We start from the raw sequence: 27,296 nt of genomic DNA, 5'->3' as shown, positions 1-27,296 counted from the left end.
ATCCCTCTTCTATCCGCCTCCCACTCTCTCCCTATTTATTTCAAAACCCCCTTCCCCTCCCCCTTTTCTGATGAAGGGTCTAGGCCCGAAACGTCAGCCTTTCTGCTCCTATGATGCTGCTTGGCCTGCTGTGTTCATCCAGCCCTGCACCTTGTTGTCTCGGATTCTCCAGCATCTGCAGTTCCTACTATCTCTCAGTCCATAGTTTGTACTTTTTCTCTAATGATAGTTATTGCCCCCCGTTAGCTCGTTGATTAATAGCATTCCAATAATATTAAATAATGTCCTCTACCATGAAGATTGATGTAATGTATTTGTTCAGTTCCTCTGCCATTCTCTGGTTCCTCATTATTTCCCCAGCCTCATTCTCCAAGGGCCTACGTTCACTTTGAACTCTCTCTTCTTTTTATATATTTCGAGAAATTTCTATGTTACTGGTTAGATTACCCTCCTAGTTTATTTTGGTTCTCCTTTGTTGGCTTTTAAAACTTTCTCAATCATCTGGTTTATTGACAATCTTTGTCACATTGTATGTTTTCTTCTCTCTTCAATTGGATGCTATTGTTAGTTTTCTTACTTTGTGTGCAAATGTGAACAGTTTCTGCCTATTTACTCTGTCTAGACCCCTCATGATTTTGAAAGCTTCTATGAAGTCTGTTCCTAAACTCCTGAGTTCCAAGGGAAACAGCTCCAACGTCTCCAATCTTTCCTCATCACAGAGGTCTCTCATCCTTGGAACCATTCTTGGAAACAGCTTCTGCGCTCTATGTTTTCATATCCATAGTGTGGTGCGCAACACTGTACACAGTACATACTTGAGTTGAGGTCTAACCAGTTTCGTATATAATTTCATCATAACTTCTCTGGTCTTGTATTCAATGCTTCCATTAATGAAGCTAACGGCACTCTCTACCTCCCCCTGCCAGCTTTAGTACCTTATATACAAATACACCTAGATTGCGCTGCTCCTTTTAGAATGGATTAAACCCTTTATTTTAGCCATCTCTCCATGTTCTTTGTACCAAAGTGTCTGTTGTGTATCCTGTATCGAATTTTTTTAATAGACATATATGAAATACTAATGAATCTGTTAATTCATCGAAATTAATTTCTCAAAATCATACGGAACAAAATTCTCAAAGCATTTTTCTGGCTCTGTTATTTACACCCCTCTGATGAACAGTACTGTGTAATATGAAATGCACACATTTAATAATATCTTGAAATATTCTGGTGGAGTCGGAGGATTGAAACACCTCAGTTTGCATTCTGAAGGAAAGCAGCTAAAGATTAGTACTAAAGGTACTCCTAAATGACTCCCATGACAATGAATTCATCCAAAGATTTGAACACGTAATCTCAATGACATTCTAGTGCAGCACTGAAGGAGTGCTGCACCCATAGATGAGACAATGAAACAAGGCCCCGTCTGTTCTCTCAAGCAGAGAGAAAAGATCCCACAGCACTCTTTGAAGAAGAGTGGCATTTATCACTTAACACATGCCATTATGGTGGCACTGTGGCTCAGTGGTTAGCACTGCTGCCTCACAGCATCAGGTTCAATTGCACCCCCATGGCTAATCCACCTCGCCTGCACATCCCTGGACACTATGGGCAATTTAGCATGGCGAATCCACCTAACTGTCTGTTTGACATTTGCACTTTCTCCCCATGTCTGCACAGGTTTCCTCTGCGTGCCCTGGTTTCCTCCTAAAGTCCAAAGATGTGTTGGTTAAGTGGATTGGCTATGCTAAATTGCCCATAGTGTCCAAGGATGTGCAGGCTAGGTGGATTAGCAATGGGAAATGCAGGATTACAAGGTTAGGTGGGGCTTGAGTCTGGATGGGATGCTCTTTGGAGGGTCACTGTGGACTCGATGGGCTGAATGGCCGGCTTCCTCACTGTAGGGATTCTATGATTAAGACTCATTGTTGTTTGTGGGAGCTTTCTGTGTGCAGATTGGGTGGTAAGTTTCCTAGATTTTAACAGATGTAACAGTTCAAAGGACTTCAATGGCTGTAAATTGTTTTGAGACACCCCAGTGTTGTATATGGTATAAATGCAAGATTTCCTTTACTTTTTCAATTGTCACAGCCCATGCCTCCACCCCCATTAATTGTTTTCTCTTCAGGCAGCTGCAGAAGACTGCAACGATGGGAGTTTATTGACAGATACGTGAGTGAACTTCTCCCTACTCACATTTCAGTAGATCCATGTAAGTATCACAGTGGCAAAAATGATGAATATTACTCTCACACACTTAAGTTGTATAATTCTTTCCATTGCTTTTCAAAAATATTGAATACGCTTCAGTTTTTGTCAACCATAATCATCAAAATGTACCTGCTCTCAATGGCAGCTCGGAATTCCTGTTGACTGATGACATTCCTTCCCAGTTTGTCAATTTTGCTGTAATTTAGAAAGAGCAAATTCAGTGAGATTGTTAAAGTGTATTTTTAAATTATCTTCTGAAATAATACCATGTCACAACTCTTGAATGTACCAAAATAAATCTACATCAATGGTGCTGAGGAGGAGACGGTTCAGAGCATCTAGTTTCTGGGAGTGATGATCACCAAAAATCTGTCCTGGTCCACCTATGTCGGCACTACAGTCAGAAAAGTACAGCAATTATTCTACTTCCTCAGGAGGCTAAGGAAATGGGCATATCCCTAAAGACTCTTACAAATTTTTATAGATGCACCATATAAAGCATCCTATCTAGATCATTACAATGTGGTATACAACAGCTCTTCCCAAGACAGAAAGAAACTGCAGAGAAATGTGAACACAGCCCAGTCCATTACACAAATTAGCCTCCCAACCATTGATTTTATCTATACTTCCTGCTGCATTGGGAAAGCAGCCAACATAATCAAAGGCCCCTTTCACCCTGGTTATACTCTCTTCCACCCTCTTCCGTCGGGCAGAAGATATAAAAGTTTGTATACACATACAAACAGATTCCAGAGCAGCTTCTTCCCTGCTGTTATCAGACTTTCAAAGTGACCTCTTTAATATTAATGTTGATCTCTCCCTGCACCTTCTCGGTAGCTGTGACACTGTATCCTGCACTTTGTTCTGTTACCCTGACACACTTGTACAGTACAATCTGCCTGTAAAGCACATAAGACAATACTTTTCACTGTACCTCGGCACACATGACAGTAATTAATCAAATCAAAACAATTTTTCTAAAACAAAGTTGCCTTATAGCACTGGTTGATGGAAGATTCTGTTCAGCAATATGCAAGTGTATGGCAAAGCTTCCTTACTTTTAGACTCCATTCCCTTTGAAATGAAGGCCAACATTGCATTTGTCTTCCCTATTACCCATTCAACTTGGATGCTAGTTTTTTTTTGTGATTCATGGACATCAACTTTCACGTCCCTCTTCTGTAGCTTTCTACTGTCATTCTCAATTTAAATAAAACTCAGCTCCTCTACTTGTCCTGCCAAAGTGCATGACCTCACATTTTTCCACATTATATTCCATTTGACAAAGTTTTTGCCTACTCACTTACCCTGTATCTATCCCTCTGCAGACTTTTTGTCATCCTCACCATTTACCTTCCCACTTATTTTTGTCATTTGCCAACTTGTTTATAGTAATTCACTTTCCTCATCTGTGTTAATAATGTGTTTGGTGAATAACTGTGGCCCCAGCATTGATCCCTGTGGCACACCACTAGTTACAGGTTACCATCCTGAAAATGTTCATCTTGTCGCAACTCTCCATTTTCTTAGCCAATTCTCTAACCTCGGATAAGGGAAGGCACTTTCAGGATGATGTAAGTGGCTGCACTTGTGTCAAGTTTACAGATGATGCGAAGAGAAGTAATGATGATCATGGAATTTACAGACAGATATAGATAGGTTAAGTGAGTTGGCAAAAGAGAAATGTGAGATATTACACTTTGGCAGGAAGAATAGAGGAGCTGAGTGTTATTTAAATGGAGAACAACTGCAGAAAGCTGCAGCACTAGATAGATTTGAGGGTCCTCATGCGTCACTAAAAGCCTGCATACAAGTTCAGCAGGTAATAGGGAAGGCAAGCAGATTGTTGGCCTTAATCTCAAAGGGAATAGAGTATCAAAATAGGGAAGTCTTGCTCAAACTATTTAAGTCCATATTTATTCTAAGTGTAGTCTACCGAGAACAATTTAAGCCCCCCTACTTATGGAAAATATATTGGCATTGGCGGTATTGACATTGATGGAGGGCAGTGTGGCCAGTGTGTTAGGGTATACTGTGTCCTCCTGTTGTTGTCTGTTTAGTAGGCATCTACCCTACATTAAGAACATATTAGAACTGACAATGTGACTCCTAACACCACTCGGAATTATGGTAGCACACAACCCCACAGCCACGCTATGACAAATCCTCACAAGGATTAAAGACTCCATTTGTACAACATGCAGAACCAACATAGTTTACAAAATACCATGCAATGACTGCCACAAACATTACATCGGACAGACAGGAAGGAAACTAGCCATCAGAATACATGAACATCAGCTAGCAGCGAAACGGCACGACAAACTTTCCTTAATATCAGTACACTCAGGCAATGAAGGCTATCAGTTTAACTGGGACAAGGTAACCATAGTAGCCCAAGCCAAACATAGACACGCACGGGAATTCCTAGAGGCATGGTTCTCCACCTGTAATGCAATCAGCAAACATATAGAATTGGACCCCATATAAAAAACCCGTACAGATCAAAACCCAAAATGACACTACTCACCATAACGGACCAAAAAGTATAAATTCCAAGCAGAGTAAAGCAACATTGCTTCATTGGAGGCCTCACTGATGATGTCACCTAGCATAGTGATGAAACATCTGAACGAGAACAAGCCAGCTTGGCAAGCAAGTCAACAACCCCACCCACAGCCCAAGCTGCAGGTCTTTGCCAAACCTTTAGAAATTATGTACTTACTGAAAGGTGGCTAAAAGAGCCAGAAAGTCTGACTGAAAAAGTCTTGTCAGTTTTGCTTCAATTGCAGTTACTGTGGAGCACAGACTGACACTCCCTTCACAGTTGAATCTAGAAACAAAGTACATATTTAAAAAATCAAACCATCTCAGTAAAGTAGGAAAACTATTCCTTCATTCCATTAAAATGTTGAACAGGTGCGTAGATTTACCCTTGAATAATAGAAATTCATCTGTCACCATATTCCAATGGAATTTCTAGTATGGATGAAAGCCAATCTTAACTGCAATTCTGATCCACACACATCTGACTTCACAGATATTTTCTAAGTTGAATATGAATTTTTGGCATACAAGGAAGGAAGATCAATGTTTCAATTATTCACTGGGGCCAGTATCTAAAATCATTCCTGCAGAATTAGTGTCGGGATATTATAGTCCTATTTCAGCTGAGGTGATGGTGTAGTGGTAATATCATTGGACTAGTAATCCAGAATCCCAACTAATATTCTGGGGACATGAGTTTGAATTCCACACTGGCAGATAGTGAAAGCTGAATTCAATGGAAAATTGAAATAAAGAGAAAGAGTCTGATGGTGATTGCATAGCCGCTGTCAATTGTTGTACAAACACATCCGGTGACTCCAGACCCACAACAATATGGTTGTCCCTTAACTGGACAATTAGGGATGGACAATAAATGCTGGTCTAGTCAGTGGTGCCTATATCCCATAAATGAATAAGGAAAATATTGTGAGATATCTCTTGCTCCTAGGTTCAGTGCAGTTCTTAGTCAGTGATACCAATTTCCTTCATGAGTTAATCCACTCCATATGCATTCTGACTATTGATAATATCCTAGAGTTGGTTTGTCATTCTGTTACTAAATTGTGACTGAAGTAATGATATAAAAGTCAATACTTTTGAAAGATGTGTTGAATGATTGTTAAGTGCTTGAAAGTGCTTCCTGCTTGAAAGAAAGAAAATGCATTTAAAGAACCTTAGACATTCCAAAGCGCTTTACAGTGGATGATATGTGGTTTAAATGTTAGCACTGTTGCAATGTACAAAACGAGGCAGCCAAATTAGGCACAACTGGGGCAGATGGTAGTGCAGTGGTAATCTCACGCGGGTAATAGAGGCCCTGGTTAATAGTCTGGGAGAATGGGTTCAAATCACACCACAGGTAAACATAGAGGCAAATTATCATAATAATTTAAATGAATAAATCTGAAATTAAGTGCTAGCCTCAGTAATGATGATCATGAAACTACTACCAATTGTCATAAACCCAATCTAATTCAGCAAAGCCCTTTAGGGAAGGTGATCTGCTGTCTTTACCAGCCTGGTCTAAATGTAACTTCAGACCCTTTGTGGTTCACTTGTAACTAAAATGGCTGAGCAAGCCCCTTCTCAAATGCAATTAACAATCCACATCATATGAAAGGTTTTTTTTATTTAAAAAATGAAGCAATGGCCAGGTAATCTATTTCTTAAGTGAAGTTGATATGGGAATAAATATTGACCAGAACTCTGGGAAGGAGTCTTTACTTTTCCTCAAATAGGTGCCATGGTATCTTACATACACCTGAGGTTGAAAATGGAACCTCAGTTTTAGATCTCATCTGAAAGGTGGCACCACAGAGGGTGCAGCTGCCCTCATTACTTGTGTCATTCTACAACATGTTCTAAAGCTTCTGAAGTGAGACTTGAAACTTCTGATTCAAAGACAAGAGTGTGATAACTGAGAGAAAGTTGCTCATGTGCTATTGGATTGGTCAGCTCAGTTAGCTAGGTGGCTGGTAAGTGATGCTAACAGCAGCAGGTTCAATACCTGGTATGGCTGAGATCACCACAAAGGGTTTGCCTTCTCAACTTCATTCCTTGCCTGAAGTGATATGACCAGCCGGTTAAACTCACCACCAGCCATCTCTTGCTAATGATAGAGAAGCCCTTACTGTGACAATTTTACTTTTACCTGTTAGAATCAATATGAAATCCATTTGGATGCCAAACAATGTTCTCTGAGGATCTGTTATGTTACAGTGGGAACCAAAAAGGAGGCATTTGCCTCCATTGAGATGGTTATTTTCTTGTTGTGGGTTCAAATCCCACTTGAGTCTGAATCTAAATGGACATTATCTAAATGGACATGAGTATATTACTAAAAGGCGTTATGTTAAAAGGTGTCAGAAATATTAAATTAAAACTCAATTTAACAGCTAAGCTGGTCTGAACAGGTCCCATGGGCACTATTTAAGCATTCTCCCTCTCAAGCGGCAACGCAAACTACGAATGAATGGACAGGGAAAGGTGTGCTAGGTTAAAGATAGTGAGCTGGATTTCTATCTTCGAAGATTGCAGCATGAATTAGGAAATGTTCTCACTCGGTCCAACTGCCCCAGAAAAAGGACGTTTCATTCCAGGAGGCTAGATGTTAACAGGAATTGAATTCACTGACCACATAAAGAATTTGGAGGCTGCCACAGACGATGCTAGCCCTCAGGGGAAACTGCTTAAAGATCCACCTTGGTGCTCTGAAAATTTATCTCAGTTATAATAAACAGTATGGCCTCACCCCTCACCCAATCCCCACCCAAACCACAAAGCCTCTCAATGTCTCTGTACCAATTTATGCTGCTCCACCCACTTCCATGGGCTTTCATACTTTCCATACCAAGCTATGGCACTTCCACACTAATTCACCCATTATGCATTCTGCACCTAAGTAATAAACACGATTGTGACAATAAACTGTGTCAAAAACTGCTAAAAATCGTTCTTTCATGACTTTCAACTTTTTTTCAAAAAAATTTTTTAAAAATACTACTTCCAATAACAATGTCAATCAGTCAGGTCTTTTGAAGTGTCAATAGCAGAAACTGCAAGTACTTGAAATCCCTTTATGTTGTATAAATAAATATTGTACTATTGACAAAATAGATCAGAGATCCAAAGTTGTCAATCTCTGAGGCACAGCTATTTCAACACTCTGATGGATGTCTGAACTCTCAGGCAAGAATGCATCATTGTTAGTGCAGAGGTGCCTCCAGGAGGTGCATTGTCAGAGATGACATTTCTTAATTGTGACTGAGTCCTTGTGTAACTGATCCAATTATACTCCTCAAAGAAGAACTCCCCACATGCCCTGAACAACCATAAAAAAGATGATTATCTGGTCATTCATCTTCTGTTTGAGGCATCTTGCTTTGTGTAAAACAGCAACTGTCAGTTCCTGAACAACATCAGTGATGAATTCAAATGAAATCCATTCCTTAATGCTGGTTGTTAAGTGTTTTAAGAAGTCCTTAGTAAGGGAAAATATGTTACCTAAATACAAATGTAACTAATTGGAGGAATGGCATCCATTAGTAGTCAGCAAGTTAGTATTTTCTGACTAAATTCAACACAGACCAGACCCTTCTCTCCATGTTTACCTACATAACAAGACTGCATTCAGTATATGTCCACTATCTCTTTCTTAAAACAGGTGAAGCTATGTTTTGTATAGCGACAGCTTACATCACAAGGATTGTGTTGCAACATGTTCTCACAAGTCTGTTCTTGAGTTGACAGTGTTTTGGAGGATGAGTGAGTTTCTTTCAAAATTGACTTTCTTTGCTTCTCTAGCTTTAGAAAGGTGGAGGGGCATCAGAATGGAAGTGCAATACAGTAAAGCACATTGTCAGGAGAGAGAAGCCACTAACTTGTGCTTCGGGTTGTTCAAGATTTTATGTGGAATTCCCTTTTCACTTCGATCTTGAAAGTTTCTGAGGAAGTCAATGTACTTGATCCCAGATTTGCTGTTTTCGAGATTGCATCTTGCCAAGAAAAGGTTAAAATGTTCATCTTTCAGGTGTAGGCCAAAGATTGCCAGAACTGCCAGAAAGTCTCTGTGTAATACCTGGTGATGCAGATAGAGAAAAGCATACTGTAAATTTATGCAGAAAAAGATCTGGCTTAAAATAGATGTTAACATCTGGTACAAAGAGTTTTTCATGCATAAACTGATTGGATGGTACTTAATAGTTTGGTGATAGTACTCACTTTTAATGTGATGCTACCCTGCTTTGAAAAGTTCTGGCTATGGATACTTATATTGTTTGTAGTCCTGTAATAACATTGATGCTGGCAGAGAGTTCATTTATAACACAATTGCCAGCCTAAGGCAAATAGCTTCAGCCAGACATATTCACACCAACAGCAAGAAAATTACACAATAGGTTTGCTATACAGAAGAAATTCTGTGCAAATTTGCTTATACAAAACTGCATAATACTTCACCCAGCAGATATGATTCTATTGTTTGGAAAGAGTGAAGGACAAGATCTGCTTTGTGCATTTGTGCAGCAACATATTGGGATGACAGAAACCAACATTTTCACTCCCTCCACAAACTCGCTTCCCTTGTCCTTGAGTCTATTCTTCCTGGCAATTGCCTGATGCTCAAACAGATAATTCACAACCTCGATGTACCATCTGACGCCGATTTCTATCGCACAGTCACACAATCACAAAGACCGAATATTGCTAGCCCAGTAACATCATTCTGCCCATGGGCTAAATATTCTGGTGGCTGCAGAAACAGGGACAGAAGTGATAGGACACCCAACTTCCCGTCACCATCCAGGGAGCTGCTCACCCATCTTGGGCACAACATCCAAGTGATTTTCATGGAAGCATGATCAAGTGGGGTAACTAAAAATTTAACTAAAGAGTTTGCTGAGACCACTCTGCTCCTCTGGAATTTTCCAGTCTAGGGGGGCACAGGGTGCAGGGAGGTGACAGGAGAAGATTTCAAGGTGCGTGGTGGGGCAAGTGTTCTATCCAACTAAGAACCTATCCCCACTTCTGAGTAGAGCCACATCTTCAAATGCAGCTGTCCATGGAAGGGTTTCCCCTTCACGTTGAAGACCTTGGCAGTGATGGTCTATTTTGATTCTAAAATTTTGTAGTAACTACTCACAGGTCACCAGTTTCTTGGGGTAACTGCTCTTACTTGTACCAACAACGGAAGCTCTCCCCCCTCCGCCCCACCCTGAGAAGACACATATCTTGCCTACTGCTCCTAGTCTGCAGTTTGCTGTGTTGTGAGCAGTCTCACCCGCTGGTGTGGTACTGTTATTCAGAGTCGCTACTGGCCTCTGTACCAGGAGGAAGCCATTTAGCTGCCTGTAAAGGGATGGTCTGGTGGTGTGGGAGGGGGGATGGTGGCTGGGGGGAGGCATCACACACACGTTATCATACCTGCCAGCCAACCTTGAAGAAATATCGCAAACTCCTGCACCCAAAGATTTCTTACCTTGCCTGTTCCCTCTGGGTCATACTTTTCAAATTCTTCTTTCATAAGGTTATAACCTTCCCTGAACTTGTCTCTTAGCCATTTTTCAATATGAAGAGAAGCCTTTCTCTCATGCTCTGCTTTGGTCAGGGTCCTAGTCAGTCCTGGAAAGAATAGTAATACACAGTTTGGGATGGCGACATAATTCAATTGTGGCCTCTTGCCAGAGGCTTCGTGGAGAAATTCGATTGATTTTCCGGGTTTTGTATCACTCAGACTTTATAATCATAACTTCATTTCGGCAAAAGCCTTGAGAGAATCGTAAATAGTTTCATTTAGAAATTGTAGTAAAAACAAAATCAGGTTCTGGGCTTCCTGATTGTTAACATGGGAGTTTTTTTTCACCATTCAGGTGAATTTATCATTGGTGAAAATAATGCCAGAACTGCAGATTACAACATTTCAATAACTGGGTTGATTTATTGAGATAATTATGCTCCCATCTTATTCAGTGATTTCAGGATCTCTAATATACCATAAAAGTAGATGCATTAGATCTTGGGTGGCAAACATTTAAGATTACTCATAACCTCACACATATACCTTACTATTTCACCTTTGTAAACTTTACGATAGCAGCTTATTATTTTATTTACACTGGAGAAAATATAGGCTTTAGAACATTTCAGTGGAAGATGATGCTATTCCAAACAATTTATCACAGATCATCAATTTTACTCTAGTGTCTCCTGTTCAGTCTTCCACTTTCTCTCCTTAATGAGGATAAATCAATTAAAATAATATCCATGTCTAAGAATCAAAATCATGCTGATGCCTTGCAGTCATTGAGTGATTAAGACATTAAAGGACATCATTTGGCCCATCAAGTCCATGCCAGCACTTTATCAACCATCCCTAGCCCTGTTCTATTCGCAGAGCAAGTCAGTTTATTTCCCTCAGTAGCCATCCAATTTCTTTTTAAAATAACTCACCGTCTCTGTTTCATCATCTCATAGGCAGTGAGCTTACTGCACAAAAATTGTTTTCACATTCTTTCAATATCAAAAATATGAACTCTGTTGCACCATCAATCATGTCTTGTCTTAAGCCATCATTACCTTGCAGACTTCTATTAAATTTTCCCTCAATCTTCTTTGTTCCAAGGACAACAACCCCAGTTTCTCCAGCCTAACCTTGGAGCTAAAATCCTTCATCCCTAGAATTATCCTGCTAAATCTCCTTTGCATTCTCAAGGATTCTCAGCCTTCTGAAAGTGTGGTGACCAGAACTGGATGCAATATTCTAGTTGTAGCCTACCTAGAGATTTATACAGATTCAGCATTACTGAGCCACAAGTCATATCATAATCAATAATGTCCTATTGCATGTTGTGGTTTGAATTCAACATATTGTTTCTAAAAATGATCCTTTCAACCTGCATCATATCAGACAAACCCAAAAAATGAGGTGGAAGATATGCATAAACACTTGGTTCTACTATTCTGTGACACATTTTGGGGTCATTTTAATAAAACTGATGGGCTCAGGTTAGACAATATTTTTCACAGGTTTTGTTTTATTCATTCACAGGATGTGATGTCACTGGCTGGGCTAGCATTTATTGTCTGTCCCTAGTTGCCCATGAGAAGGTGGTGGTGAACTACCTTCCTGAAACGCTCTGGTCTATTTGGTGTACGTAGACAGTGTTGTTAGGGACTGAGTTCCAAGATTTTGAACCAATTATTGAAGGAGACACAACATATTTCCAACGCAGGATGGTGAGTGGCTTGGAGCGGTATACCACCTCCTGTAAATTCTCAAGCATCTGCTGCCCTTTTCCTTCTAGATGGAAGTGGGGGTGGGTTTTGAAGATACTAAGGAGCCTCTGGAATTCAGGTCTTTTTTCCCCAAGTTTGAATCAAGGCTATAATGTGGTCAGGAGCTGATTAGCCCTGGTGGAACCAAAATTGAGCGTCTGTCAGCAGGGTATTGCTAAGCAAATGCTGCTCGATCACATTGTTGATGGCCCTTGACATCACTTTCCTGTTGCTTTAGAGTAGTATTTTCCAGGGTTGTCTTTGTCCTCCTTTTGTGTAAAGGACACACCTGGCAAATTTCCACATTGTCAGGTATTTGCTGGTGTTGTAGCTGTACTTGAACAGCTTGGCTAGGAGTTCAGTATGTTTCGGAGCACGTCTTCAGTACAATTGCCGGAATATTGTCAGAGCCCATAGCCTTTGTTGTATTCAGTGCCTCTAACCATTGCTTAATATCATGAGGAGTGACTTAAATTAGCTGAAGACTGACATCTTTGATGCTGGGGACATTTGGAGAGGACAAGATGGATCATCCACTGGCTGAAGGCTGTTGCAAATACTTAAGCCCTAGCATTTGCACTGATATGCAGGGTTCTGCTATCATTGTAAATGAAGGTGTTTTGTGGAGACTTTCTCCAGTGGGTTCTTTAATTGTCTACCACTGTCCACAACTGGATGTGGCAGGGCTGCACAGATTAGATCTGATCTGTCCATCAGTTGTAGGATTGCTTACCTCTGTTTATTATATGCCACTTATGTCATTTTCTAACGTGCTTGCAGACCTGAGTTGCAGCGTTACCAGGTTGACACCTGATCTTTAAGATATTCTGAGTGTTCCTCTTGGCATGCCTCCTCCAAGACAGACCCAGCAAAGTGATGGTGGCATCCTGTAAGCTATGATTCCATGAGTGTAATCACATCAAGCCGTTGCTTAACCTGTCTGTGAGGCAGCTCTCCCAATATTCGTACTATCCCCAAATATTTCTTAGAATCCCTACAATGTGGAAACAGGCCCTTCAGCCCAACAAGTCCACACCAACCCACAGAGCATCCCACCCAGATCCATCCACCTATAACCCACCTAATCTACACATCCCTGAACACTATGAGCAATTTACCATGGCCAATCCACCTAACCTGCACAACTTTGGACTGTGGGAGTAAACCAGGGCACCCGGAAGAAACCCACGCAGACACAGGGAGAATGTGCAAACTCCACAGACAGTTGCCTGAGGGTGGAATCAAACCCAGGTCCCTGGCGCTGTGAGGCAGCAGTGCTAACCACTGAGCCACCATGCCACCATATTAATGAGCAGAACTTTGCAGGGTCAATAAGGCTGTGTTTGTCATCGTTTTTGATGCCTAGGTTGTGCCAATTGCTCTGTGTGGTTTCATTCCTTTGACATTTGAGCTGTTTGATGCAATTGAGTGGCTTGCTAGATCACTTCAGAGGGCTGTTAAGAGTCAATCATAATTATGTGGGTCTGGCGTCACATGTAGGGCAGGCCAAGAAAGGACAGCAGATATTGTTTTCTAAAGGACATGAGTGAACCAGATGGTTTGAAGTCGGATGGCACTTAAAGTGGGCGTGCAATCCAATCCCATCTATTCTGAAGAAGTCATAGCATTCAAAATGTTCTCTCTGTAGGACCATAAGACATAGGAGCAGAAATTAGCCTGTTCAGCCCATCCAGTCTGCTTTGCCATTCAACCTGTTTCTCTCTCTGCAGATGCTGCCAGACCTGACGAATTTCTTCAACACTCTCTATTTTTACTCCAACCCAAACCTATCAGTTTCCAACTAGGCAGATCAAATTAACATACCTCATAACTGCCTTAAAGCCGCAATGTGCTATTTTACTAGATTCTCTGTCCCAAACCCTCATTGGTCTGGCACTTACTTGCTGAGCCGTCTAAACTCATTTCATCAGATACTTTTCCAGCAAAGCCTTCAAGGTTATGCGCTGTTCCATTCCTGAATTCAGTTCCAAGCTTTCTCATTAGTACATCTCCTTTAATAACACCAATGCCATCGGGATCATATCTGTTGGAATGGAAATGACATGGTAAAGGAATGACAGAACAATCTGGAATCAGATCATAGATTTAATTCATAGAATTTTAAGAGATAGGAACACCAGTAAGCCATTTGGTCCATTGCTCCTGTTCCTCTATCCAATAAGATTATGGCTGATCTGATTATGACTTTAACTTCGCTTTCCTGCCATTCCCTTGAATTTCCCATTGAAATTGGGCTTGAATATATTCTCCACTGCGCTTAGTGGAAGAAAATTCCAAAGATGAATGACTCTTCGAAAGAAAAAATTGTTCCTCATCTCCAACTTGAATGTAAGATCCTGTCATAAGGATCTGAGTGGTGCAGGCCATCAGAACCAGGAGACTTGCCAGTCTTTAGTCCCATTACATTTCCTAGTACATTTTCATTACAAATCATGATTGTTTAAATTTCCTCCTGCCCTTATTGCCTCTTGATTTTCTGCTAATCTCGGGATGCTTCTAGTCTTCTCTACTGTGAAGTCAGGTGCAAACTACTTGTTCAAAGTCTCTGGCACTTTCTCATTACTCATTATTAAATCTTCAATCTCGTCTTCGATCCTCGCCTTAGCTATTCCTTTCATTTTATATGTTTGCAGAAAGTATTACTGTCAGATTTTATACTTCTGCTAGTTTTCTCTCCTCACTTTTTCTGTCTTCATTATCCTTTTAATCATCTTTTTCTGGTTTCTAAAGTGTTGTCAACTAGTCTTTACAACATTGTACACTTCCTCTTTCAATTTAATATTATCCTTAAAGTCCTAAGTTGGCCACAGATGGTACATTCTTGTTGTAGAATCCATAATTCTCGAAAGGAACATACTTTTGTTGACAGTTACGGAATAGCTCCTTAAACGTCCCCCATCTTTCTCTACCATTTAATGTTTTAAATTGTTCTGATTGCACTTTAACAAACACTGTCTTCATGCCCTTATTGTTTAAGTTTAAGACTCTAGATTCAGACCTGCATTTCTCACATTCAGATTGAATGTGATATTCTATCATGCTATGATCAAGAAGATCATTTATTATGAAATTATTAATTAACCCTTCCTGATTATACTTTACCCAATCTAAAATAACTTACTCCCTGATTAGTTCCAGAACATATTGCTCTAAATAATTGTCCCAAACACATTTTATTAGGCTACCTTTATTAACTAGCTTCATTCAATCAAAGTTTAAGATGAAGTTGTTAGGACATGGAGGGAATATCACAGAATCCCTACCGTGTGGAAACAGGCCCTTCAGCCCAACAAGTCCACACTGACCCTCAAAGCATCCCCCCTAGACTCACTAAGACCCATCCCCCTAATCTACACATCCCTGAACACCACAGGCAATTTAGCATGGCCATTCCACCTAGCCTACACATTTTTGGAGTGTGGGAGGAAATTGGAGCACCCAGAGGAAACCCACATAGACACAGGGAGAATATGCAAACTCCACACAGACAGTCACCTGAGAGTGGAATTGAACCCGGGTCCCTGGCACTGTGAGGCAGCAGTGCTAACCACCGAGCCAACGTGCTGCCCTAATACTGTGTGCATTTCTGGTCTCCACACTATCAGAAGGTCATTGCACTGAATAGGTATAGAGGAGATTCACCAGGATGTTGCCTGGGATGAAAAATCAGTTATGAGGAGAGACTGGATAGACTGAATTTGTTTTCCTTAAAGCAGAGGAGGCTAAGGGGATGGGATCTGACTGAGGTATACAAAATTATGAGAGTTATAGACAGAGTAGATTGTGAGAATTTTTTCCTACGGCAGACGTGTCTCAGAGCACAGGGCATAAGTTTAAGGTGTGCAGTAAGTGATTTACAGGAGGTCTGGGAAAAATATTTTTACTCAGAGGGTGGTAGCAATATGGAATATGCTGCCTGAGAGTATGATGGAGGCAGACACTTTTGCAACTTTTAAGAAGCGTCTGGATGAGCACTTAAAATGTTCAGGGTGTGGTAGGCTATGGACCAAGTGCAGGTAAAGGGGATTAGTATAGTTTGACGTTTGTTGGTTGGCATAGACATGGTGGAGCAAAGGACCTATTTCTATGCTGCATGTCTCTACACTTCTGAGACCAAATTCACCCACAATTATTCCAAAGTTTCATGATGAATATTTTGTCCTAAACTGTAATTACTGTCAGGGGGGCTATAAACTATTCCCACCAGTGATTTTCCTTTGCTATTTCTTATCTCAATGATTCCACATCTTGATCCTCCAAATTAAGGTCATTCTCCCTACTGTACCAACTTCATCCTTATTAACAAAACTAGTCCAAACAATTGATCCCTCTTGTTATGAATAATGTGTGTGTTCAAATAAAGAACTTTTAATTTGGTCTATTTACTAGTTGTGGGAGCAAGAGCAGGGAGAAAGCCGCACTCCAAAAGTAAACCTTCGCCTCAGCGCTGGCAAGAGGTATATAAAGGATTGTGGGCTAGAAAGAGAGTGGAGACTAATTACACAGGCATGGACAGAGTCCTTAGAGAAGAAGGCTCTGTGGGGTGGTTAGGAGATCTGGGAGTAAAGTTGGAGATCCCTGAGGGCAAACTTTACCATGAGTGAATAGGACATGGGAAAGACAGAAGGGAAAGGGAGTATTTAGCTTTCAAACTAAGTGTCACCTTCATCATGATTAGGCTCCATGAGGCACAGTAAATAGAACAAAGACAAGAAACAAAAACAAAATTGCTGGAAGGGCTCAGCAGGTCTGGCAGCATCTGTGAAGGAAAAAACAGAGTGAACGTTTCGGGTCCAGTGACCCTTACTCAGAACTGATGGTGGCTGGGAAAATGTCAGTTCATATGCAGAAAACAGGGAGGTGGGTGGGGTAGGGAGTAAACGATAGGATAGAGCCCAAAGAGAGAGAAAGACAGTTGGACAGACAAAGGAGTTGCTAACGATCAGGCTGGGAGGGTGAATAGTTGTTAATAGGGACTGTTAGTGACTAACAACAGGGGGTGTGTAATGGCAGGTGATGTGATAACAAGCCTTGGTGTGTGGGGGAGGGGGCTGGGACATGGGAGAGTTTAAGCCCTAAAATTATTGAACTCAATATTGAGTCCAGAGGGCTTTAGGGTCCCCAAGCAGAAGATGAGTTGTTGTTCCTTCAGCTTGCGTTGGGCTTCGCTGGAACACTGCAGCAGCCAGAGACGGAGATGTTGGCCAGGGAGCAGGGTGATGCGTTAAAGTAAGAGAACTATTTCATCATGTCCTCAGAAAGGAAGTCACAGGTTTATCGTGACTGGAATAAATGCGTTCCATTACTACCATCACCAAGCTGCTTTCTCTCACACAGAATTGTCAGTGTGAATGATGATACTGGGTGAATAACATGTCTGAGGCAATGATAACACAGTCTCTCTATTTATTTCTGAGCTCCCTTCCCCCTGCCCATTTCTGAAGAAGGGTCCCGACCTGAAACGTCAGCTTTCCTGATCTTCTGATGCTGCCTGGCCTGCTGTGTTCCTCCAGCTCCACACTTTGTTATCTCTGATGCCAGCATCTGCAGTTCTTGCAATCTCATGTCTGAGGCAATGTTCCCTCTAAGCTGCACACAGGCACAGCGCTCCAAGGTTGTGCAAATGGCAATTGGCATCAGCATGCCGATCGCAGCATTGACATCCGGTTACAGATGTCGCTGCCATGTACGGACCTCAGAGGCCTGGCCTGCTGGGAAAAAAAATCGAGGTAATGTTTATCTGAGGATGTAAAAATATTTTGATCACCTAAAGACATCCACAGAGGGTGAATGAAGGCATCCAACCCAATCAACAAGTTGAAATAAAGAGCTTACATCCTTTCACTCAGATGTGTCAGCAGATTGAGAATAAAGACTTGCTTGAACAACTTAGACATCAGCAGTAGATGAGACTCCATGGAAGCCAGACTAATGATCACAGAATCAGGATATGGTCAAAATGAGATGATTACCTGGTCTGTGAATTCAGAATAATACAAGAAAGTAAATACTTGCTTCAACAGAGTAGCTAAATTCCCTGATGGACATTCACAAGATTAAAGGTCCCCCATGAGATTATGGGATGACTTCATGAGCTAGCAGGGAAAGGGCCTTCTATAAAGGAAATCCAGGAGATGAAGTGTCTTCTAACTAAGGTAATGAATGAGCTGCCGGGTTTATCAAGACCAATACTCTCCATGAAGGACATGCAACCGATAAACGATCCTCCAGTGGATAAATGATTTACAGAAAAGATTAGAATCAAACTCAACGCTTCTCAAGCCAAAGGCATACAAATCCTCCAAATTAGAAAGGGCTGCACTTTGGAAGGATTGTGCTATCTTCAGATCAGTCCATTTGTGAAGTCAAGAGTTTTGGGTGTGATGGGTACTGGTAAATGTAAATGTAGTTATATCCATTAATGCATAAATGATAACAATGTTATGGGAAAAAAAACACTTTGGGTAGATATTATACGAGGTAGTGGTATAACCGTATTGAAGTTGCTTTGGGCCTCACCCATTCTCTTGATATCCCACAGCCTTTAGGATTAAAATCAGACAGTCTTGTAAGAGATCCCAGTGGGGTCAGAAGATACATTCCTGCCTCTTGATAGTCTTAAGTAATTATGTCCAACCAGTTGATGTAACTTGTACCTATCGCTATCATGCAACAAACTATTTCTCACTGTGTAAAGCAAGTGCCTTTTCTTGATAATACTGACCTATGGTCCATCCTATACCACTGATACTGAGAAAGGCCCAACATAGAAAGAAGGATTAGTGGCAGCATTGCAACTCAACTACCCACAGTCCAATTTGATAGTCAGTACACTCATTCATTTTGCAGTCCCTGTACTCGTCCGGGCAGACTAGAAGAACATCTCTAATAACTTAGCCACTGACCCTTGACATTCAATGGTGTTACCATCACTGAATCCCTCACTATCAACATCCTTGGAGTTACCATTGACCAGAAACTCAAGTGGACTCGATATAAACAGTGGCTACAACAGCAGGTCAGAGGCAATGAATATTGCAGTATATAGGGTAACCAGGAATGGGCTGTAAATGCTGGCCAGCCAGCAATGCCTACATGCCACAAAACAATAAATAAAAAGAAAACTGAGTCTATTGGATACTTGAAATATATAACTTTTGGATCCCCTTACCTGCCTCTCTTACACTCATACCTTCCTGTTTATTGAAGTTTAAATCAATCATGAACCAGATCAGAGTAGTTATAGGCATGAAGACAAAACATACAAGACAACTGGGGCAGTGGGCCGAGGAATGGCAGGTGGAGTTTAGTTCAGATAAATGTGAGGTGTTGCATAACACAAACCGGGGCAGGACTTACACAGTTAATAGTAGGGGCCTATTAATAGTAGTACAAGCAGGTACATAGTTCCTTGAAAGTGGCATTACAGGTAGACAGGGTGGTGAAGAAGGCATTTGGTACGCTTGCCTTCATTGGACAGAGCGCTGAGAAGAGACAGTGGGACATGTTAAAGTTGTTAAGACTTTGGGAATGGCACATTTGGAGTACAGCATACAATTCAGGCCATCGTGCTATCAGAAGGATATTATTAAACAGGAAAAGGTGTAAAAAAGTTTCACAAGGATGCTACTGACCTTGGAAGGTTTGAATTATAAAGGAGGCTGAAGAGGGTGGGACCTTTTTTCAATGGAGCATGGGAAGTTGAGGGGTGATCTTATAAAGGTTTATAAAATCATGAGGGACATAGATAGGGTGAATAGCCAAGGTCATTTTCCAAGGGTAGGGGAGTGCAAAACTAGAGGGCATAGGTTTAAGGTGAGAGGGGAAAAATTTAAAAGGGATCTGAGGGGCAACTTTTCACACAGAGGGTGCTGCATATATAAAACAAGCTGCCAGAGGAAATGGTAGAGTCATGTTCAATTACAACATTTAAAAGAAATTTGAACAGGTACATGGACAGAAAAGGTGAAGAGGGATATGCTGAATGCAGGGAAATTGAGCTAATCCAGTTCAGGAAACCTATTCAGCATTGACAAGTTGGGCTGAAGGGCCTGTTTCCATGCTGTATACCTCTATGAATCTAAATGCTTTTTGCTATGAGCTTGTGCTTTGCCAACATTGTACTCAAGGGGGAAGACCTCATTTAGGGTTAAGACTTTAATACTTGCTTTCTGGATTACCAGATTCTTTAAATACAGACAAGATGCATTTGTATCCTTTGTGTTAGAAAGAGTAAGGTTTCTAAGCAAAAACTACAAATTGTGGTTAATGTTTACGCTGCTAATTAATTGAATTTTGTTTCCTTTAGTCATAGAAACAATCAATATTTAAGAAAGTGTAAATCTAAGCTCACTTTTAAAAATATTCATTCCAAGGATTGAACATTAGCTTATCTAAAGGGTTCAACTCAAACTAAACTTTGTAAATGCTGGGTTACAGGGCCTGGGGTTTGGGTGTGATGTTTCTTTGGAGGGTTGGTGCAGACTCAATAGGCTGAATGGCCTCTTTCCTCACTATAGGGGTTCTATGATTCTAGGAGTTACTGAATATTAATGTGAGAGAGAGGAGAGTCAAGACTCAAAACCCTTTCAGTGTGCTATAAGTACATATTTTTTTGGAATACAATAACAGGACTGCAAGTTTGAAAATGACCCAGATACACAGAATCTCAACATTGACTGGAGTTTACAGGATGCCCACTCACTGCACACAAGACCCTGTACAAGAAGGGAGCATGGGAAAGGTTTGGGAATCTCCCAAGGTTGGTGGTGTCGCTTTTTAGACACTTAGGTGATACGGTATAGAGTTGACGTTGAAATTCAGAATAGCAATTCTCTCAGCAATGGAAAGGGTGCTATGTAGGAGCCCAGGCTGGCAGTGCAGATTTAAACAATAGTTAGGAGCCAGTTTCTCACTTTAAATGGGGACCACTCGGAGCAGTCTGAGAATATTTCCAATTGTGAGATGAAGGATCAAGCACTCCTTCACCCCAGTTCTGGCTTTCTTCTCTCCTTCGGGTAAGGGTTCCGCAAATGCAACCCAGCTGTTGCCAGAGTTTGTCACTACCGTACAAACTAAAGCATCTTCCTGTGACCCTAGGAACTCTGATAGGGTCAGTGCCAGAGGTCACAGCATCTCTGCCAGAATGCAACTTATCTATGGATTTTCAGAATTAAATTCATTATTCCCAAAACTCCAATGAACTTCTCATTCATCTTGCTCACATTCTGAATGGATTTGAGTCAAAATTATGAAACCCTGCTTTTGACATTGTCTCATTTCATGGAGCACATGTTAGAAATATTAATGTTTGTTACACATCATTTTCTATCAACTGATGGAGTCAAAAGACCTGAACATTTGGTAGGTGATCCCAATAAGTGAGGCTCCATACTGGGGGCACACTTTTGTAAGATTAGACATAGCTGCTCTTCAAAGCCTTCACTAGTCAGAAGAAAAACAGAAAGTCAGCCTAAAGTAATCAAAAATCACTGAAAATTTCTTTAAAACTTGTTTGCAATAGACAGTTTTGACGACAAACAGTCTTCAAAATATTCATTAAAGATATTTGAAATTAAATGTTACCAATACTCGTGAACAAATAAGCATGTGATTTACACAAAATGTCTTTGCTTATTATTTAAACAGAACCACAGAACTGATCTGTGGTTTAATATTTTCACTGTGCTAGTGGAATACAAATTAATATGGTGCCCAATTAAGCATTTATTTACATGCATATATATTCTATATTGAATATATATATTTGATCTTCTATATTGAACGTTAAACAAGTTAAAAGGATCAGATGAGTGATCCACACTTACTTTCTCCACAATTTTTCAAACTCTTCATCTTCCATGTGATACCCCAGTTGCTTCACCATTTCCCTGAACTCAGGAACCAGGATCCTAACAGGCCCTTCAATATTCTTCTGAGGCAGAATTTCAGTCAGGTCCAAAAGCCTAACATTAGACAGGCGAATCAGGGGAAAATACTCCTCTAACAGAAAAGAACTTCATATAATACCTACATTGCATTTAATCCATCTGGAAAACAAAGCTTAAATAAAAGGCACAATACTGCAAATGCTGGAAACAAACTCAAAGTATGCTGGAGAAACTCAACAGATCTAGTAGCAGCTGTGGTTCTGAAGAAGAGTCATACAAGATTCAAAATATTAACTCTGTTTAACGCTCCACGGATTCTGCCAGACCTGCTGAGTTTATCCCGCATTCTCTGTGTTGTCGGAAAATAAATCTTTCTGATACCGCTTTTCAAATTGCAAGATTCAGGACAACAAAAACCAGGTTTTCTTCATTCTTTGTAATGCCATCTCAGCTTTGGAGTATTCACGCACATACTCTGCAGGGTTATGTTTTCCATTTTGTGTAAAGGAGGCATGGGAAATGGTGTGAAATAGATTTACAAGGATGAAACCAAAACTAAATGATTATATGTATTATGAATAACTGAAAACAGATATATATTTGTATGTCAGTTAATATGGATTTGTAGTTAAATACACTTTGTAGTCAATTAAAACATATTCTTTGTTCAGAAATAGAAGCTGAAAACAGTCATGTTATAACAATGACTATACACCTGAGATAACCATTTAATTTTAATAATTAATATGCAAATAACACATTAGTATTTTTGTTTAATTTGTAAAGGATTTTTCCCAGTGTTCTGCCAATATTCAACCCTCAACGAACATTCCTAAAATACATGATGTGGTCATCAATTCATTGCTCTTTGCGCAAGTTTGCTATGAACACATTTGCTCCAGCATTTCCTGCAGCAAAGCAGTGACTGTGTTTCAAAAGTAATTTCTGGGATATGCCACAAAGTTTGCAAGATCGCTCGAGAAATTCCCTCCAATTCCATCAAATTGAACTCGAGTAGATTTTAGAAAGGTGAAGAATGAGCTAGCTGAGATGAGATATAATTTAGTACACAGGTCTGTAGAGAAATTGGCTATACTTTCCCTCATTGCAATTTATAAATAAAAAGCTGATTTTAAATACTTGCTGCCTTATTTTCTGAGGGCTGCTCACGAATCTGTCAAGCACATGGATAGAAATAGATTCAGAAAGTGATGGAGAAATTCAGCAGGTCTGGCAGCATCTTGGAGAGAGAAAGAGAGTTAACAGTTTGAATCTAAAACAACTCTTCCTCAGTTCTGTTGACAGTTGAGATTGTATCCATTCACAGATGCTGCCGGGTTTGCTCAGTTTCTCCAGCATCCACAATATTTTGCTTTCATTTAGGCAGATGAATGGCCTCTGACATGATTCCTACCTCTGCTTTACTTTATCTTTCAGCTGCAAGTGTACTTGGGAGGCAGTTGCCAGAACCTTGTCACTGTCTCGGCTCACAGGATCGAGCCAAGAAGCTGTTCTCATCGAGATAGGGTCTCTAGCAGCTGCATAAAAGTCTTCGCATTTAATGACTGGCTTTTCATTTAGCTTGAACCTGAATACAACAATTGTTAAAAATATGTAGCATTAGCATTTATTTGCATCTCTGGTATGATGTTTCATCTCAACTTTTCGCTACATTGCAGCTGTTGCTTTTACAATATTGCTGGTTTCATATAGAGTCATAAAATGTTGACAGCACTGAAAGAAGCACTTCAGCTCATCCTGTCTGCACTGGTCATCAACAATCCATTTATTCTCATTCCACTTTCCAGCCCATAGCCTTTGTATGCTATGATGTTTCAAGAGCTCATCTAAGAAGGTCTTAAATGTCTGACGGTTCCTGTCTCTACTAGCCTTTCAGGCAGTGAGTTCCAGATACTCAGAATGTTCTGTGTGAAAAAGCTTTTCCTCAAATCCTTTCTAAACTGCCCGCACCCTATCCTAAAACTGTGCCCCCTAGTTATTAACCCCACTACTAAGGGAAAATATTTTTCCCCTATTTAACATGCCAATGCCCTCAGAGCTTTGTATACCTCATTCAGATTCCCTCTCAGCCTTCTCTGTTCTGAGGAAAATATCCCCAACCAATCTAGTCTCTCTTCATAGCTGAATCAATCCAGCCCAGGCAACATCTATAGTGCAATTACATCCTCCCTATAATGTGATGACTAGAGCTGCACACAGTACTCCCGCTATAGCTTAAATAACTCTATATACACAGCTCCATCATAAACTCTGATCTTGATCAGGGAGCACAGCAAGAGGAATATCATTTTTTTTCTTGTGAATTATTATCTGGTTATGCACTGCCCAAAAGGCTGGAAAAAGTAAAATCTTTCGAAAGGGAATTGGCTATAAACTCGAAAAGTAGGCTCTGGCTGGAAAACAGTAGGGGAGTAGGACTGATTGAAGAAATCTTTCAAAGAACTGGTCCTACCACAATGGACATACTTTGCTGTTTAGCGATTCGGAGTAGATACCATGAATAGGTTAAATGGGGTGAACATCTCAGTTAAAGGATACAATAAGGTTCAAGTCCCAGGTGGAGAGGATATAGATGGCACAGAAAGCAACACATCAAATTGAACTCGGGTAGATTATAGAAAGGTGAAGAATGAGCTAGCTGAGATGAGATATAAATTAGCACACAGGTCTGTAGTGCAACAATGAGATGTTTAAAGATTGCTTAATTTCAAAATAGATACATGCCATTAATAAAAAGAGACTATTTTGAATTTTAGGTGGCGATGGATGAATCGAGATTAAAAACAAAATTAAAATTCAAAAAGAGGCCACATGGAGCCTATACATACCAGCACATCTATATCAATATTGTACTGATATTGTCATGAATATTTCAATATATTGACGATTAATATTTAGTTATATCAACTGATTCAATATTTAGGACTCTCATTTCACTTTGAAGTGAGCTAGCACCTGCCCTTTTAAAATGGCTGCAGGCTGGCTAACCACCAAAGGGAATTAAAAAATGAACGCATAAATAACTTTGTTAAGGAACTAACTTGCATTAAGATAATTTGAAACAGGCAACAAGTAACAAACATCTTAAAAAGGAAACTTATCGCAACCCATTAGACAAAACAAAAGGTGCCGAGGACCTTCCTGTCTGTTTCAACAGCACCTTGATAGCTTTGACAGTGGAACACCTAAACTCCTCCATCCCTATTGGTACCACGGGTGAGCAATTACATGAATTAAATTCCCTATTGTGAAAAGCTAAGATTACAAGTTTGGCTGGTGATTACAGAAGGGAGTAACAACCAAGAAGACCTGCAGGTTGAAGTAATACTGCAGCATTTCTCTCCAAAGAGTTATTCCAGACTTGGGCTCTGACTGTTACAGTTTGTTAAATCACAGATGGAGAAGTCAAAAACGTGAGGAATTTCAAGTGTCATAGCACCCACCTTGGAAAAGCACTGACCGTAATTTAGCAGAGGCTGCTGCCAGAGAATAATCAGCTTACACTGGCCACAACCACACCAGAATTTCAAGATTTCCCAAAGAAACTACAGATTATATCTTTCATTCTACTAATGGACATTAACGTTTTTCAATTCCACTTCCTTCCACCTTGCAATTTGTATGGTTTAATAATGTTTATACTTTCAACTGAATGATTTTTTTTAGAAGTGAGATCTGGTTGATTTGTTTTTTCATAGCTTTACACATGGTCAAGCACATATTGAATTGAAAAGTGCATTTTTAAAAAAAAAATTGAAACTTTGTTATGACCAACCTCAGGAACGAAGAAAGGAATTTATTCAACCCTCCAGACTTGATTTAACAATATACAATCTCTGTATTCTACTGGTTTACTATGTATTTGGATATTGTAGTTATGCTGTATAACTTCCACACTATACAATATTGAAACTTGCAAAGTACTGATATAGAACACCTTTAAAATAAGATATCCACATTGTACCAGATTAGTACCTATGTATCACTGTACATATCTACACTGTGATGTCCATATTGTATAAGTATATGATACTGGTATTTGATATCTGCAATTAAGATTAATGTTAAGATTATTGATCTGTGGGTTGAACTTCTGTGGGGTATTCCTGGATAGCACCATTTATATTTTCTAGGTTTCTCCTGCCTCTCCAACAAAGTTAGGCAATTGGATTAATAGCCTATAGTAATTCACTCCCTGGCTGGGTCCAATTATATTCTTAAGTCAAATGAATGATTATGGGAAAACAGATTACACCTCTGCCCCACCCTCAAGGTGTACAAGCCCTATATTTCTTTCAAAATGAACTCCTGCTCTTGAAGATGGGCACCCAGACACAGCCCAACACTGGAAAAAAAACTGATTGACTGAAAATAATATTTTGCTTAAAACTGAATATCAAATATCACATTGCTCTGCAATAAAACCCTCTTCAAATTACTCACCTCAAAAGAAGTTGCTGGTATTGTTTTGGTGTGATAAATCGTCCCAAGAATTTTGTCAGAACCATAAGGAGAACATCCCTAGGAGAATGAATAATCTATTAATCAATCTCTTTACAACTCCATATTGATGGCATATTTGCCTTCACAGCTTGTTTTCAATGTTATAATTAATTTAGACCATAAAACAATAAGATGTAGGAGCAGAAGTAGGCCATTCAGCCCATCAAGGCTGATCTGAAAACCCTCAACTCCACTTTCCACTTCTTCCCCATAATCCTCGATTCCTCTACCAATTGAAAATCTGTCTATCTCAGCTTTGAATAAACTTAACAACTCAACTTCTGTGGGAAAGAATTCCTCAGATTGAATACACTCTGAGGGAAGACATTCCTCCTCACCTTTGTCTTAAATAGATGACCACTTATTCTGAGATAATGTTCTAAACTCTGCCACAAGAGGAAGCGACCTCTCAGTACTTGTCCTGTCTAGCCCCCAAAGAATCTGATATGTTTCAATAAGGTTTCCTCTCATTCTTCTAGACTCCAATGACTACAGGCCCAACCCACTCAACCTCAACTTGTAAGAATATCTCTCCATACCCAGAATGAATGCCAGTAAATATTTCCTTAGATTTACCTGTTAAGCTGTCCTCTTCCTTCAGGATCATTAGCTTTAAAGAGTTGTTTTACTGCAAAGTAGCCACTGGATATTATTTTCTCTCGCAGTTCATGCTCCAGCTGAAAAACAGAACAAGAATTGAGGTATACTTTGAATAGCTTCTGTACTTGGTGAATAGTGCAAGTGACCTTGAATTAGGAAAGGGTATTGAAAAACTGCACATAAGCCAGTATCCCATCACCAAGTTACCCTTTATTTACATGGGCT

At 40.1% G+C, this 27,296-nt stretch overlaps 1 protein-coding gene across 1 annotated transcript in view; it reads right to left on the bottom strand.

The window, feature by feature from the left end:
- si:ch211-197n1.2 (EF-hand calcium-binding domain-containing protein 6) overlaps nucleotides 1-27,296 on the bottom strand; it is an 85,771-nt gene that overhangs the window by 49,734 nt on the left and 8,741 nt on the right. The window contains exons 3-11 of the mRNA XM_020516759.2: nucleotides 27,048-27,148; nucleotides 26,412-26,489; nucleotides 23,362-23,535; nucleotides 21,885-22,022; nucleotides 13,938-14,080; nucleotides 10,241-10,383; nucleotides 8,646-8,842; nucleotides 4,943-5,050; nucleotides 2,344-2,409 (exon numbers count right to left, since the gene is read on the bottom strand). Coding sequence (XP_020372348.2) covers nucleotides 2,344-2,409; nucleotides 4,943-5,050; nucleotides 8,646-8,842; nucleotides 10,241-10,383; nucleotides 13,938-14,080; nucleotides 21,885-22,022; nucleotides 23,362-23,535; nucleotides 26,412-26,489; nucleotides 27,048-27,148 — 1,148 coding nt within the window. The remainder of the gene's footprint in view (nucleotides 1-2,343; nucleotides 2,410-4,942; nucleotides 5,051-8,645; nucleotides 8,843-10,240; nucleotides 10,384-13,937; nucleotides 14,081-21,884; nucleotides 22,023-23,361; nucleotides 23,536-26,411; nucleotides 26,490-27,047; nucleotides 27,149-27,296) is intronic.

The sequence above is a fragment of the Rhincodon typus genome, chromosome 3 (assembly GCF_021869965.1).
Source record: "Rhincodon typus isolate 14 chromosome 3, sRhiTyp1.1, whole genome shotgun sequence".
Lineage (NCBI taxonomy): Eukaryota > Metazoa > Chordata > Chondrichthyes > Orectolobiformes > Rhincodontidae > Rhincodon > Rhincodon typus.
Note: the sequence above shows the minus strand (reverse complement) of the source record. Positions and strands in the feature narration are given on the sequence as shown.